Source organism: Phycodurus eques, chromosome 12 (genome assembly GCF_024500275.1).
Source record: "Phycodurus eques isolate BA_2022a chromosome 12, UOR_Pequ_1.1, whole genome shotgun sequence".
Classification (NCBI taxonomy): domain Eukaryota; kingdom Metazoa; phylum Chordata; class Actinopteri; order Syngnathiformes; family Syngnathidae; genus Phycodurus; species Phycodurus eques.
In genome coordinates, this window is record NC_084536.1 from 19,875,214 (window position 1) to 19,889,117 (window position 13,904).

Below are 13,904 nucleotides of genomic sequence, written 5' to 3' on the forward strand. Positions count from 1 at the left end.
AAAAGTATGTGAACATACCTCAAGAAAGCCTTAAACAAACGTCTTCTCCTGTCTTGAGCACCGGTGACCACCAATACATGTCTCCCCTCCATTTTGTCCTTATAATACAGTCGGCGCGCTCCACTCTTGTTGTCGTCGCCACGGTAACGGGTGTATCCAGTCGCATTTGAGTTAACAAGATAAAGCCCAATGATTGTAAAAAACGGGATGCGGAATAGAAGATTTTATTGCAGTAGTCTGACAGTGCAATCGTGAAAGAGCAAATTTGTCTTGTGGTCTGATCCGGGCATTACGCGTTGCCTGTCGCTGGCGTGTTGTCTGTCCCACACCGCCGAAGTTTTTTTTTTTTTTTGTTAAATAACTTCATTGGCTGTCAGATATTTACAGTACTACGTCAAAAGACACGCAACAGATTCAAATATAACGTGCACGCGGTGACGCAGAGTTAATGTCTTTTGTTGATCGGCGAATTATTGACAAAATGTAAATGCGGAGCGGCAAATTATGACATTAAAGCCGATCACCCGATCAGCATAAAATGCTAAATATCGGCCGATACCCATCAGCCCGATAAAATCGGTGTAAAGTCATTAACATTAACATTAATGATTTGACTGTGACATACACATGCGCATGTTCTCCGTTTTTACAAACAAGCATTTTCATAGTTTATTCATTTTCAAAAAACTGTCAAGGGCCACAAAGTGAACCAATGTCAGCTTTAAATGTATATATGTTATGTACAGCTCAACAATTGCTACTACAAAAAATAAGAACAAGGGATAAAGCTTTACAGATGGGAAGGGAAAAAAAAGTTTTCATGAGGTCTAGGTCACAACAAATAGTTAGATAGAGGGATAAATAAAACCCCTTTTAACATCCTGTGCTTTTGAAACGACTTACTGCAATTCTGTCTAAAATTTAGCTGAAATGGCAACTACCTGTATTACTACATTAATCATTTGCTGTTGAGTAAAATTGTATTGTAAGGAAGGCCAAACAATAGAAACCACACTGGAATAAGTATTTAACCTTTTCAAAATCTAACAACTTCAATATTTTGGACAAACCAACACAGAGTTCAAATGTATTGTGATAAAGCGTATCTTATACAGCTTTTGATACACTCTTTTTTGCTTTACAGATCAGCTTGTTAACTGTCAGATCTTTCCAATGTCATAATTTTCTGTGATGCCCTTTTGCTTTGGCAAGGAAACAAAACTCCCCCAAGAGTTTGTTTTCCTCTTGATGAAGCACATGCTGCATTTGGATAGATTACAGAGCTTACCACTCGTGTGTTCAGTGCAAAGTAGTTCTGACATTTGAAAACAATTCAGTCACACCATCAAACCTCAAATCGCAAATGCATACACACACAGAGAAACAGCAACGCTTCTCTTCCGTGCTGTTAATGAGCATCGTTATATTGTATACAAGACATATAAAATGTTTACAAACCCCTGCTCAACCGCCATTATTTTTTTTTGTTTAAATCTTTTACATGATACATGCCGATGGTTCCCAAATGTTCCGGAAAGTTCCCACAGCCGAGAGCCTTGTAAAATGGCGAGGTTCTCAAAAACGAATTGCTTTGGAAAATACCTCTTGCCGTCTGGGGAACTCACTTTTCTACAAACAAAACGACATCGCGTGAGATGTGTTTGTTTTCATTTATGTTTGTTTCAGTGTTCGTCACTCTTGGGTACTTCTTGGATTGGCTAAATTTTGTGTCACGTCACTATTCTCGCAGTCATGACTCGGGAGAAGTCGACGTTCCCCACACACATGAAGAGTTTAGGTCGTAAATATTGAACATGGTCATTATTTAAGATCGTCGGCCACGAACTGTTTTGGACCCTAAAATCTGGACGAATCCACGCTGAACACACATCAGACCTAAGGACAATCTTTTAGGATAATTTTATAAGACTTAATATTGTCTGGCGCTTGACATGCTTGAACAGGCAAGGGCAAAATCGGCACAAAAACAGGCCGATTCTCTTTATGTTTGTACCAGGCCTAAGGCACTAGTTCCAGCTGAAGAAAAACAGCCCCAAAGATGATGCTTCACTGTAGATACGGTGTTCTTTTGGTGATGAGCGACATACCTTTTGGAATTATGGCCAAAAAGTTCAACCTTGGTTTTATCAGACCTTTACATATTTTCCCTAGTGTTTGAGGGGTTTTATTATGTATGTATTTTTCTATGAATAGTCAATTACATTATGGTGGGATTCTTCACAATGATGACAATTCAGTATGGCGAATACAAATAATTCCTCTCATTAAAAAACACATTTATCAAAGTCAAATGGTGCAAAGTCGAGCAAAGTTTGAAAGGTTTGTATAGGTGTACCTAAAAATAGTGGATTTCTTGAAGTATTGACATGATACTGGAGTTTCATCTTCCAAGACGTTATAGTAAAAGCCAGCAGAGCCGCTGTCTCTATGACACGGTGCTTCCAGATGAAACATTCAGGTGATCCGAAGGACGAAGGTGGTTAAATCTGTCTTTGATTACAAAATGTTTTATAGCTGATATCCACGTGTGAGCATGCAAGGCAGTTTGGAGTTTAAATGTATGTGACACACAGTCATCATCATAAAAACTTTCATTTGGAGATTTCCATTGCTCACCTTAAAATGTCAAAACACAGATATTACAGTGCCAAAACAAAGAATAAATAACACACAAAAGCCACTTATCAGCCACACATTTACTGATATGGGATTATTAAACATTTTATCAATCCAATTGTGGACAGCCAACCCTTACAGTAGCATTAAAATTGTGTCAACACGTCCCCATCCTTTTATCATTTTATTTTATGTTTGTATATGTGCTCATGGATAATTACAACCCCACATATTTACAAAAAAAAAAAAAAAAAAGGAGGGGGGACTCATGCCAGGGCAGAGGTGCATCACCGGGCCCCATTTTAGCCACGCCCCCACAAAAAATTGGGAAAATGGAAATGGTGAAAAATAGTTTAACAAATTGGGAACCACATAGTTCTCAGTTTTCAGCAATTATCCTAAAGTCCAAGTCAATTTGTCAATTTATTTGACTAGCCAAAAGAGTCTCAAAGGGCTTCAGAGGCCCACAGTTAGCAACGATCGGTAACATCCAATGTTCTGTTGGTACATGACCCCACAACCTCCATTTAAAAGCACAACAAAACTTGGTTGTAGTTTACATCATACTTGAGATTTTTACTTTTTACAGGAAGAGAAAGTTTTTTAAACAATGTTTAAAAATAAAATAAAATGCTATCATCAAAAACATGATTCCCTGTAAAAAAAAATAATAATAATAATAATAACAGCTGACAGGGCATTCATGAGATAGCGTTACAGTTTATGGAATGGCTCGACCCATTTAAATCCAACTATTCCATTGTGTTTCTTCCTCCTCCAGAAAAAAAACGGAAAAAAAACATTTGTAAGGCAGCCAGCACGTTGTCATTGAAGGCTCTAAGCTCCTCACAGCTTTTTGTACTGCAGTACTCATCTTTGATTTCAGCTTTGAAGGCGGGCCATGATACAGCCAGACTTTGAAATGAAACTATTATATTATTGTCCGACTGCATCACTGCTCAAATTAGTTAATTTTTCCCTCCAAACATGAGCCGGATCTTTAGGATTTGGCCCTGTCAATTTCCTGAATAATCTGGCAGGAGATGATAGGCTTCGCATTATAAAAATCCTTTATTGATTTCGCAATATTTTTGATATAATTGCTCCTTCACTGACTGTTACGAGTAAAAGTCACCACATAATTTACAGCAATTGAAAAGGTGTTTAATTTTATTCCAGCGGCTGACAAGAAACCAATGCATTATGTTGTGCACAGGAGTTGACTAAAGTTATTACTTTATTCCTCCTGTTGACTTCAAAAGAAGTTTAAAGTGAAAGAAAATGCAATTGTTGGACAATAGGTATACTATATAGGATTTATTTAGTCTTTTGAAGGGTTTGAGGGCAAACTTCAAAACTGTCTTCAAAAAATGTAGTAGCTTACAGTTTAAGCTAGTGACAGTTAAAATGACATCGAGAACAAACACTGTGTAATAATAATATTAGCAGTGAAAAATGTTTATCATCTACTCTATTTTGTTTGAGGCAGCTACCACATTTGTTTTCTCACACTTAATTGGATTGAAAACCCTCTCCACTGGAAAAAGATAGGGCATTGCACTGGAGGTCGATAAATGCCAAGAGCCCACCCAGCATCTTACAATAAATATATGCACATTTAAGGCGGAGGAATTCAGGGTCAATATAAAAGTGATGGTGGGTGAGTCTTCCATATCAATAGGTCAAAGTGTCCTTGAGATAAAGCTGGATGGTACTTTGCATGGAAGTCTGCAGCATATTTGTCTGAAAGTGACCGTGAGCATGTAGTGCAACACTCAATAGCCCATTCAACTCCACATAAGCCATGTTAAATTTTCATTTCTACAGGAGGGGCAATGACTTCAGACCTGGGTCCAATTTTTAATATGGCATAAACGCAACCAATAATGTGTTTTGCTTCTCTTAGCACAAATGCAACAATAGACAGTATGCTTCATTTTTTTTTAGCTTATTTTTAGCATTCAAATTGGTTGAAACAGTATTTTGCAGCAATTACTTTTTTTGGTTAACATTATCAAGAGCTTTCTAATAAACTATTTATATCTCTTAACACAGCGTTCTATATTCTTTCACCATTTGCTAGTGTCATTTTACTACACTTCAAAAAAAAATTTGGCCAGGGTATGAATAATTTTGGCCTCAACTGTACATGAATGAAATACTTTTTGGAAATAATTGGCGATGGATTTAAAATGTGTGGGCTTTTGACTGTCAAGAGACTTTATATGCACAATAATTGAATAATTATGCCATTAGCCACAGCGTTTCAGAGCTATATTCTGCTCTCCATGGGGCTGATGAAGGTCAAGCTTAAATGGATCCAGCTCTGTTTGACTCCCAGCAAATCACAAAAGATTCACCCCACATTGTTTCTGCCCTAGATAGACGCACTCAATAGCGTGGTTCTGCACAACGTAGAGCAGAGCTTTCGGAAAATTAAAGGTTCAATTAAAAGGAGACTTTACATCCCATGCACATATTTAGTATAAGTCCATGTTTTGGGTTATTGGCTGATGTACATATGGCATTGGAATGTTCTCCCTGCGCTCATGCTCATTGGTAATCTAATGTAATCCAATAGGTTATGTGCATTCTGCTCTCCTATTAGACGCAATAGACAAATCCTAAGAGCACCACAGCCTCCAGGGGGAGCCCAAAAAATGGGGTGGGGCTGGAATTACCTTTATATGAAAAGTATGTAATGCTATAAACTTTTTTAAAATAAAAAAAAAAAGATTACATGGATCTAAATGTAGAGCAATGCCCAATTATGATTATTACAAATGAAAATACCAAATAAGCAGATGAGATGACGATATCTGTCACTGTGCTGGGTTTCATGTTTCAAACCTTACTGTGGTGAGCTACTATAAATAATACCACAAGGTAAAAACACCGCAATTGATTTTTCACTGAAGTGCAACTGGCTCACACTGTTTTTCCTAAGGCTATGAACGTGTATCCACCCTTGTTGCCCAAACATGACCTTCTAATAAAAATACATTTTATCCAAAGACCTTACTAACTAGCTGTTACAAACTTTATTCATTTGTTGCAAATGCCTCAAATTGTTCATGGAAAAACATAAGTCATCCAGTACTGAAAAAAAAGAAATTCTGTTTTATTTATATGGTCAGGTAAATGAATTAATTTCCTGCATGAAAGTGATGAAAAGACATAGCACATATAAGCCCATGCTGCTGTGATTGTCATCCAACCAAATCACAAACTTCAACTGAAAAATACATAATGCTTCAACAATTGACTAACCTTTAACTGTCTAGGTTTTTAAAAACGATGTCCTTTACTTCCCCTTGGAGCCACAGATCTAAGGTGAAACATTCTGAGGTATAGAGTGAAATTGTCTTTACAGCTTCTCAAACAACAAGACACAAGCCAACGGTGACTCGCACAGACCTCACCCGCGATGTTTCTTGATGCCATCCCTTTTGAACATGTGTTCTTTCCAGTTAAATTAATCAGCCTCTTTATCACTTAAGCAGTGTCATTACCCAGACACAGAGTGCAACGTGAGTGCACTTCATCGCCCAGCAAGGGGGGGCTTGTGTGTGGGAACGCTACGTTTTCTTCCTCAAGCTGCTTTGTAACAGTATTTTCAATTGAATTTGTGAAGCGAGCAAAGGATGACTTGTGAGATATGCTCAAAGTTGTTTTTTGAAGGCACAGAGTCACAATAGCATTCATTACTGTGCTTGAGAAGAGATTCACTCCAAAATATGATATTAAAATATATAAACGCTGACAATAGAGTATTCTTTTAGGAGTTGAAGCTGAATTAAAAAAAAAAAAAAAAAAACTTAAAATTATAAAACTAGTTGTCTTTTTCGTTCATCACAAATAGTTACATTTTAATTAAATAAAACAGTAAGCAGGTTTTTCAATTCCAATACATTTTGGTCATCAAATAGACATGAACATTAAACAACTCTGTTGCTGTTTCAAATACGTTCTGTAGGCGCTGGTAGCTTTCAAACGGTTGCCGGTCGTCAAAACAAATCAAGCAGAAAAAAAGGCATTTATTCCGTCAGTGGACTAAGAATACTATCGCTGAAAAGAAAACACGAAATACAAAATACATTCTTAACTATGCCTTCATCTCGGAGATGCAGACAATACAGACACACAAGAAACGTGTGATTAAATGTTTAAAAAAACAGACAAATTCTGTTATTAATACAAGTACACCAACTGCAGGACCCAGCTACATGGAAGGCAGTTCAGCCACATGTAATTCATTAATGTTCTCATCAAATTTGTGGCAACACACTACTGTATCTTAAAAATGCTACTAGGTTCAAAACATAACATAAGGGACTACCCATCATTGTAATGTCATTCGAGTATTGTGTAGAAAAATTGAGCACCCTTGGAGGAGGTGTTCTCTTTCCAAATGTTGTCTCTTCAATGTGCATTAGTGTAACAGTCCAAGCCCAGCATGTAACCACTAAAACAGATGTTGAAGCTGTGCCGGCTGTGGGATGATAAGCAATTATGATGAATATCACCTGAGCTACATCCACAAATATCTCCACTGTGGCACAAATACAAAAATAATTCTGCTCAATACAGCACTGTCATTGAAATAGGACTGCACAACATTTGGAGAGTCTCACCACAAATCAAAGGGGTTTCATTTAGATAAGCAGTTGGTTTAAATGGCCAATAACAAACGCAAAAAAAAGTAAATTCTTTACCTGTTTTCCATGTGAACTGATGATCCATATGAAACACAATATCTGATTGGACTTGGATGAACAAGAACGACAAGAGGACGAAGAAACGGACGTAGCTCCCACTTCCATGTGCCCAGGCAATGACCCCAAAGTCATTCTTTAAAGTCATAGTCCAGCCCATTGCTTCCTCTCTTAGTCCTGGGGGAAAGACAGAAAAGTCATCAGTAACTCACTTCAAAGTGAAGAAGGTGCGACAGAAGGAGCTACACATTGTGAAGCGTCTTAAAAAGGGCCCAGTCTCCCTCATCTTCCAACACTTACATCCTTGATTCATGAATCACAACACACTGGTTTGACATATTGCCTGCCCTTCCTTTGTTAAAAACGACCATAAATAATTAGTCAAGGCCTCCCAATGTACAAGTGGAAAGGTGTTGAAGAGACTTAAATCATGGTGTAATAGAAGGGATGTGTGCCTTTTTATTGCAGCTTATTTATTGCTCTCGGCTACTCCATGGGTTCCTGTCCTAATAGTGTTAGGGGGATTAATCCTGGATTCACTGGCCTTCAATTGTGTTCCACAGCTAGTAATGACAACACAATTTAATCCGTATGACCCAGAATAACATTATTTATTAACACATACACTTGTGTGTTGGGACTTGTATGAGTTGGTTGGTTTGTTAATTAGTAGGATGACACTAACATGACATGATTTCCACAAAATGTATGGAACTTTAGAGCAATGTTAAATGGATCAGGGAAGGGCAAGATATGAATAGTTGAGTCAAGTGCCCCACGACGAGATGTTGGACGAGAAGAGCCAGGCCTTCTCGTCCAACATCAGTGTGTGACCTCACAAATGCGCCTCTGGAAGAATGGTAAAATATTCCTATAAACACACTTCTAAACCTTGTGGACACTGTTCCCAGAAGAGTTTAACCTGTTGTGGCTGCAAAGGCCGGACCGACATCATATTGAACCCTATGGATTAGGAATAGGGTGTCACTTAGGTTCATAGGTGAGTCAACACAGGTGAGTGAATACATGTGTCAATATAGTGTAGGTCGGTCGGTCGATAGATCGTTAGATAGAAATAAATACTACATAAACACTAATTTACACTATGCAAGTATAACGTCACTGTCAAGCGGAATCCTTTGATGTCCATATTTGGTCCTATTTCACATTTTCTCCACAAATCGTTACTATTGGTCAGTCCCCACATGGATCTGTTATTTTTAGTAATTCTTGACCAATCTGAAGTGTTGAAAACGGCTCGCACTCTTTGACGATGCAATGTTAATGGCTGAACAAACGTCGTTTATTTTCATTTTCTAAAAAGTTATGGTTTTGGAGTTGCGAGGATATTGCTCGACGCCGGCCATACTTAATTAAATAGCTGATAAGTGTGCCACAATTAGTTCTGATAGGCATCCGGTCCTGATTTGAAAAGTTACATATGGCATGTCTGAAGAAAACAAAACCAAAAAATTAAATGAATATGCGCTTAATTGACTCAGGTAAGGGAAACTTGATGGTTGTTAAAGTCGTGTTTAATGAGAAATCTGCGAGAGTACAGATGGCTTGTTGCCCAGATGTGTTTCCAGATGCCAACTTGACAGACTGTTCATTTTCCTTTGAATTTGATAAGACAGTGTGCCGTCAGAGGTATTGTTGGCTTTGTATGCCTTCAAAATGGATGTAAAAAAAGGATTAGGATATTAGCATTTATCCTGTTTTTTTGCATTCTACCAAGAGTTAAAAATTAAGGAATTCATCAGTTTCAATCTATTGTATAGAGGGGAGTATTTATCTTGTTCTTTTTTTTTTAAGAATATATGTCTTTTATAGTATTTGTTGTGCTGGTAGTGAGGTAATATGTTTTGTTTACATAAATGAGTTGTCTGGCTCCGCACCACCTTTGCAACAATACGGTACAGCAGTACAATAATATACTTCTCACCAATGAAGTTTGGGTGTTTCTTTGATAAGCTGCACATTCTTATGACTTGACCTGTATAAAAATCAGCAATTCTTGACCCGGTAGCTATTTCTCTATATTTGGACAGATGTATGAGATAACCACAGAGACATGGTTTATAGGCTCGATCAAAATGTTGCTTTTCTTTAAGCCTCGGAATTTGGAGCATTTATGCAGTTCAAGCTTGGGCTGCAGCCGTCTGCCTGCCTGTCAGTATCAAGGCGGAATACAGGCTATCATAAAAATCTGTGAAAAGAAAAGCTCTTAAACTGCTAAATATCTGGGTCAATGGAATCTTGCAAAGCACTCAGTATCTCCAGAAAATCTGGCATAGAGCAACGTGCCTCAGTTGCTGCAGTGCCTCCTGCTAGATAGTCCATGATCTGATGGAATGCAATCTGCCCGTCTGTCTCCTGCGGTGCTTGTTTGCGGCTCACTCGCTGGATTTGGCGTAGACATTTTGGATCTAGCATAAGGGAACAGATGAGCAATGCTCAACCAAATTCTCCCTCACAGGTGGTCTCAGTAATGGATGTTTAATTCCATCGATTAAAATGAGTGGGAAAGGCTAATTTGATAAGAAAGGACTGTGAGCAATCACCAACCGCTTTAAGTTATCCAAAAGGACACATCTATCTGATGTGACAATAAATCTTTTTGGTCTGTCTTTTTAGTGGAGATATCGTCCTCGGCCATTTATCCACAATTAAGACAACATTTAGCTGATATCGTTCCTTTACAGTTTGATTGAATGAGCTTGACATCCTACAAATAACGTAAAACACTGGAGGTTGTGTAGCATACACTTATTTTGTCACTTCACATGAAATTACACTGGAAATGCTTTTCTGTGCCATGCTTGCTGGAAGTCACCAATTCATAGCAGAAATAGCAGAAAATTCGAGTGCTGGAGTACAAGCAAAAAAAGATTTAATTTATTCCTTTTGGCAGACATTCACTGTTCAGTTCATTCACTGAGTGATTTAACTCAAACCAATTTACTGCGTTTTTGTCCAAATGGTTGCCGTGCCTGGATTAAAGCATCACTTGTCTCTGTTTGAACTATTTTGATGATGTTTGCTTCAAAGACAATGTCAGATGTCAGACTGATATGCTGGGATTGTGCTTTTGGAAGCTATGATCTTTCCTCCCAAACTATCCTGATCTGCTTCCTTTATTTTAGTATTATTGTTATTTTGTTGTCTCGAGCCAAGAGATAGCAAAATGAGACAGATGAAGTTGTTATTGAACAAAAAGAAATCAACAGCTCTTTAAAGTCTGGCAAGGTATTATAATCAGCAGAAAAAACAATCAAAAAAAGCATGCATTTTCAACTTTTGAAACTATACCTTCAACACAGTTTTGATGTCGGTAAATCATTTTTACTGTATTCGGCATAACCGTGCACTGGCTGGCAGACGCACCAAAACGTGGCCTAACGGCTGAATGACTACACATTGTAAATTACTGCCCCCCCCCCCCCCCCCCTCACCCCTTAGTTGTCTAGTTTGGATATATGACCAAAAAATATTTGAATGCTTGCAATACTGAATCAGGTCTTACTCTTATGTAGATAAAATATATATTTATATATCTGTTAGTGTGCTGTATACACACACTTCCAACAAATCTGGAGGAGCATAGTTCATTTAAAAGGGAAAATAGGTATTGGTTAACCTGTCTGGTGAACAAACTGTTGTCCATGCCCAGTGTTACTTATGGTTGTGTATCGGTGTGCTCAGTGTTCAGTAAATGTAAGCACAGTAATATTGGATATGGGTCACTTAAAACTCTTACACAATCTGTAAATTGTCATAAAATAAATAATGTTGGAAGGCAATAATCAGAACTGATCATTAAGACTGACAGTGTAAATGCAGCCTTAGAAATACTTTTTATACACACTGCAAAATTTCTAAACTAAAGATTTGCAAATAGACATTGTACCTGATCAAGATGATTGTCAGTCATCCCTTTGGGCAATGTTGTTGATTCAGTCAGAGATCAGTCCGCCTTGTAGCTTCACTAGCAAGGCAGAGGAGGCCTCCAAAGACGTTAAGTCTGACAGGCGGGGTAAATCAGATGTATCAAGTCCTCTGTCTCAAGCACCATGCAGTGGCTTGATACTGTGTGAATCAGTGTGTCGAGGACTCGGATAGTGTCACACCTCCAGCTGCATCTAGTACTATTAAGCCCCTGGCGTCGGCTCGGTTGAGTAGCCACCCACTGATGCTCCTGTAGAGTTGGGCACTGGAGTCAGCAAAGAGATGGGGTCTGAAGGTTGGGAAGACACAAATCACGTAGATAGATAAACATCTGATGTAACAACGAAGAGAAAATGGTCAGCTCACACAACAACAATCTAAAGATTCCTTAGATGTGATGCATTGAGGATTGCGATCAGGAAAATGTGCAAAAACTGCAATAAGATACACATTTGTGTGGATGTCGAGGCAAAACGTATTGGAGTCATAATCATAGTAGCCTATAAGCACACATTGAGACAAAGCAATGCCTTTGCTACCACAGAACACATTCATGGGGGCAGCCGTGGCCCAATGGTTAAGATCATCGCCTGCCACCTGTGGGGGACTTTGGTTCAAGACCCCGTCTGGACCATCCGCCAACATCTCCCGGACTCATGGCTGTGGTGTCCTTGAGCAAGACACTGATACCCCGAAATGCTTCTCGGGCGCTTCAGCTGCCCCCTGCTCCAGTGTGTTCCACTAACGTGTATGTGTTCACTGTGATGGGTTAAATGCAGAGAACATATTTTGTGTGCATGTTCATGACAATAAAAGGTGATTCTTCTTCTTCATCTGTTACTATTCAGCTGGAAACTGAAATTTTACAGGGTGTTGTTTCATACTAATATAATATTTATAATGCATTTATTTTAATCAGAAGTACAGTGGGGCTGGCGGGGCACGTGGGGCGGTGGGGTGTGTGTGTGTGTGTGTGTGTGGGTGGGGGATTTGGCTGGGGTGGTGACATTGGGTCCCTGCGGCCTCTGCGGGTGGCCGCTTGTCAGGGCACCTCGGTGGAACTGGCGGACCGCCCTGGGTCCCTCGGTGTGGGACGTGTCCCGTCCACCGGGCTGCTCTCGGGTGGACCCCTAGGCCCAATCCCGCCCCTCGATTGATTGGGTGGGGTCCTCAGCCTCCGCGGTGCAGGCACAGCAATTACAGGACAGTCTCTGTGCATGCGATACGGTGTCAATTCACTTGCACGTGTCCACAGGCACACACGCCTGGGACTCTCTCGCTGGGTATGGGGCCACTCACTTATTGCGACAAATAACTCATGAATATGCGAATTGCTTGGGTATCCCCTCACTCACACTCTCGCCCTACAGACTTTTATCATTTAAATACTCAATCCCACCACACTCCAATTGTACAGCCGGGTTCATGACCCTTGTCCTGCTTGCTTCTTCTCCTGTCCTTGTCCTGTTCTATCTTGTCCTGTCCTTCCCTCACAGGGTGTCGCACTACAGCACCATACAACACTCATATCTAATGTTTCATTGTTGTAGATATGTAATGATTTACTTTTCTCATCCCGTTTACAATTAGTGATTTGTCTTTTGTCTTTGTTTCTCTCTCCCCTCTAGAAACTTTGTTCTGTTCGACTGATCAACTCTGATTCTCATCCATCCATTTTCTGTACCGCTTTATCCTCACAATAAACATCAATTATAATACTATACTAAGAAACCACAGCGGCAGCTTAAAAACTCCACTGTGACACAGTAAAACTGTTCCGGCATAAAGGGGATACAGATCCTCCATTCTGCTTGATCTAACAGCTGAACAGGACAAAAAAAATAAAAAACATTTTAAAATAAAAATCAGAAGTGAAGCCTTTTTTTCTTTCTGTCCCCACCTAAAGTCAAAGGTGGGTTAGTAACTAGACACATTTACTCTGTTAAAATTAAGTAACCTTTCGGAAAAGTTGTAGTTTGAATGCAAACCTTTTACTTGAGTATTTTTGTTAAGAAACAACACTACTTTTTTTTATGCTATATTGAGGTTGTGTACATTTTGTTTGGAACTTGTATTTTTATCTACATGTATTTATTATTAGTTGCATAATCTATTTTGGTTCGTCAGAGCGACTTGTGTCCAATGACTGATCCACTGATCAAAAGTAACCACTCACAACGTTCGATTCCACTTGACCAATCATACAGAGACAGAAAGTCACGTGACTACACACAAGGTCTGTCACCCCCCACCCCCAAAATAACAAGTATTCAAATTGACTAATTTACGTGACGCATAGCTGAAATAATGGCAGCCAAAAAGGCTGACTTGCAGTCAGAAGAGGCACTGCACCTCTGGCCTCACATTAACTGAATATTTACCTTGCACACTATGAAAAATAAAAGCTACGATGAGCTGCCTTGTTCCTGTTGTTCCTATGTAATCCTTGCCTGGTAAGCCTACTGTGCAGTTTCACAAGTGTAAACAAAGCAAATGAATTTAATTAGAATCAGAATCATCTTTATTTGCCAAGTATGTCCAAAACACACAAGGAATTTGTCTCCGGTAGTTGGAGCCGCTCAAGTACAACAGACAGTCAATTTA

General features: G+C 39.1%; 1 protein-coding gene across 5 annotated transcripts in view; it reads right to left on the reverse strand.

Annotated features, from left to right (window-relative positions):
- The window catches only part of thsd7ba (thrombospondin, type I, domain containing 7Ba), a 140,907-nt gene that overhangs the window by 90,950 nt on the left and 36,053 nt on the right, over window positions 1–13,904 (reverse strand). For 4 of the 5 annotated variants that reach the window (XM_061692619.1, XM_061692620.1, XM_061692616.1 and 1 more), the window contains exons 2-3: window positions 11,263–11,589; window positions 7,353–7,529 (exon numbers count right to left, since the gene is read on the reverse strand). In XM_061692619.1, the coding sequence (XP_061548603.1) occupies window positions 7,353–7,512 (160 nt within the window). In that variant the 5' untranslated portion in view covers window positions 7,513–7,529; window positions 11,263–11,589. The remainder of the gene's footprint in view (window positions 1–7,352; window positions 7,530–11,262; window positions 11,590–13,904) is intronic. The other variant, XM_061692618.1, reaches the window with a different exon arrangement.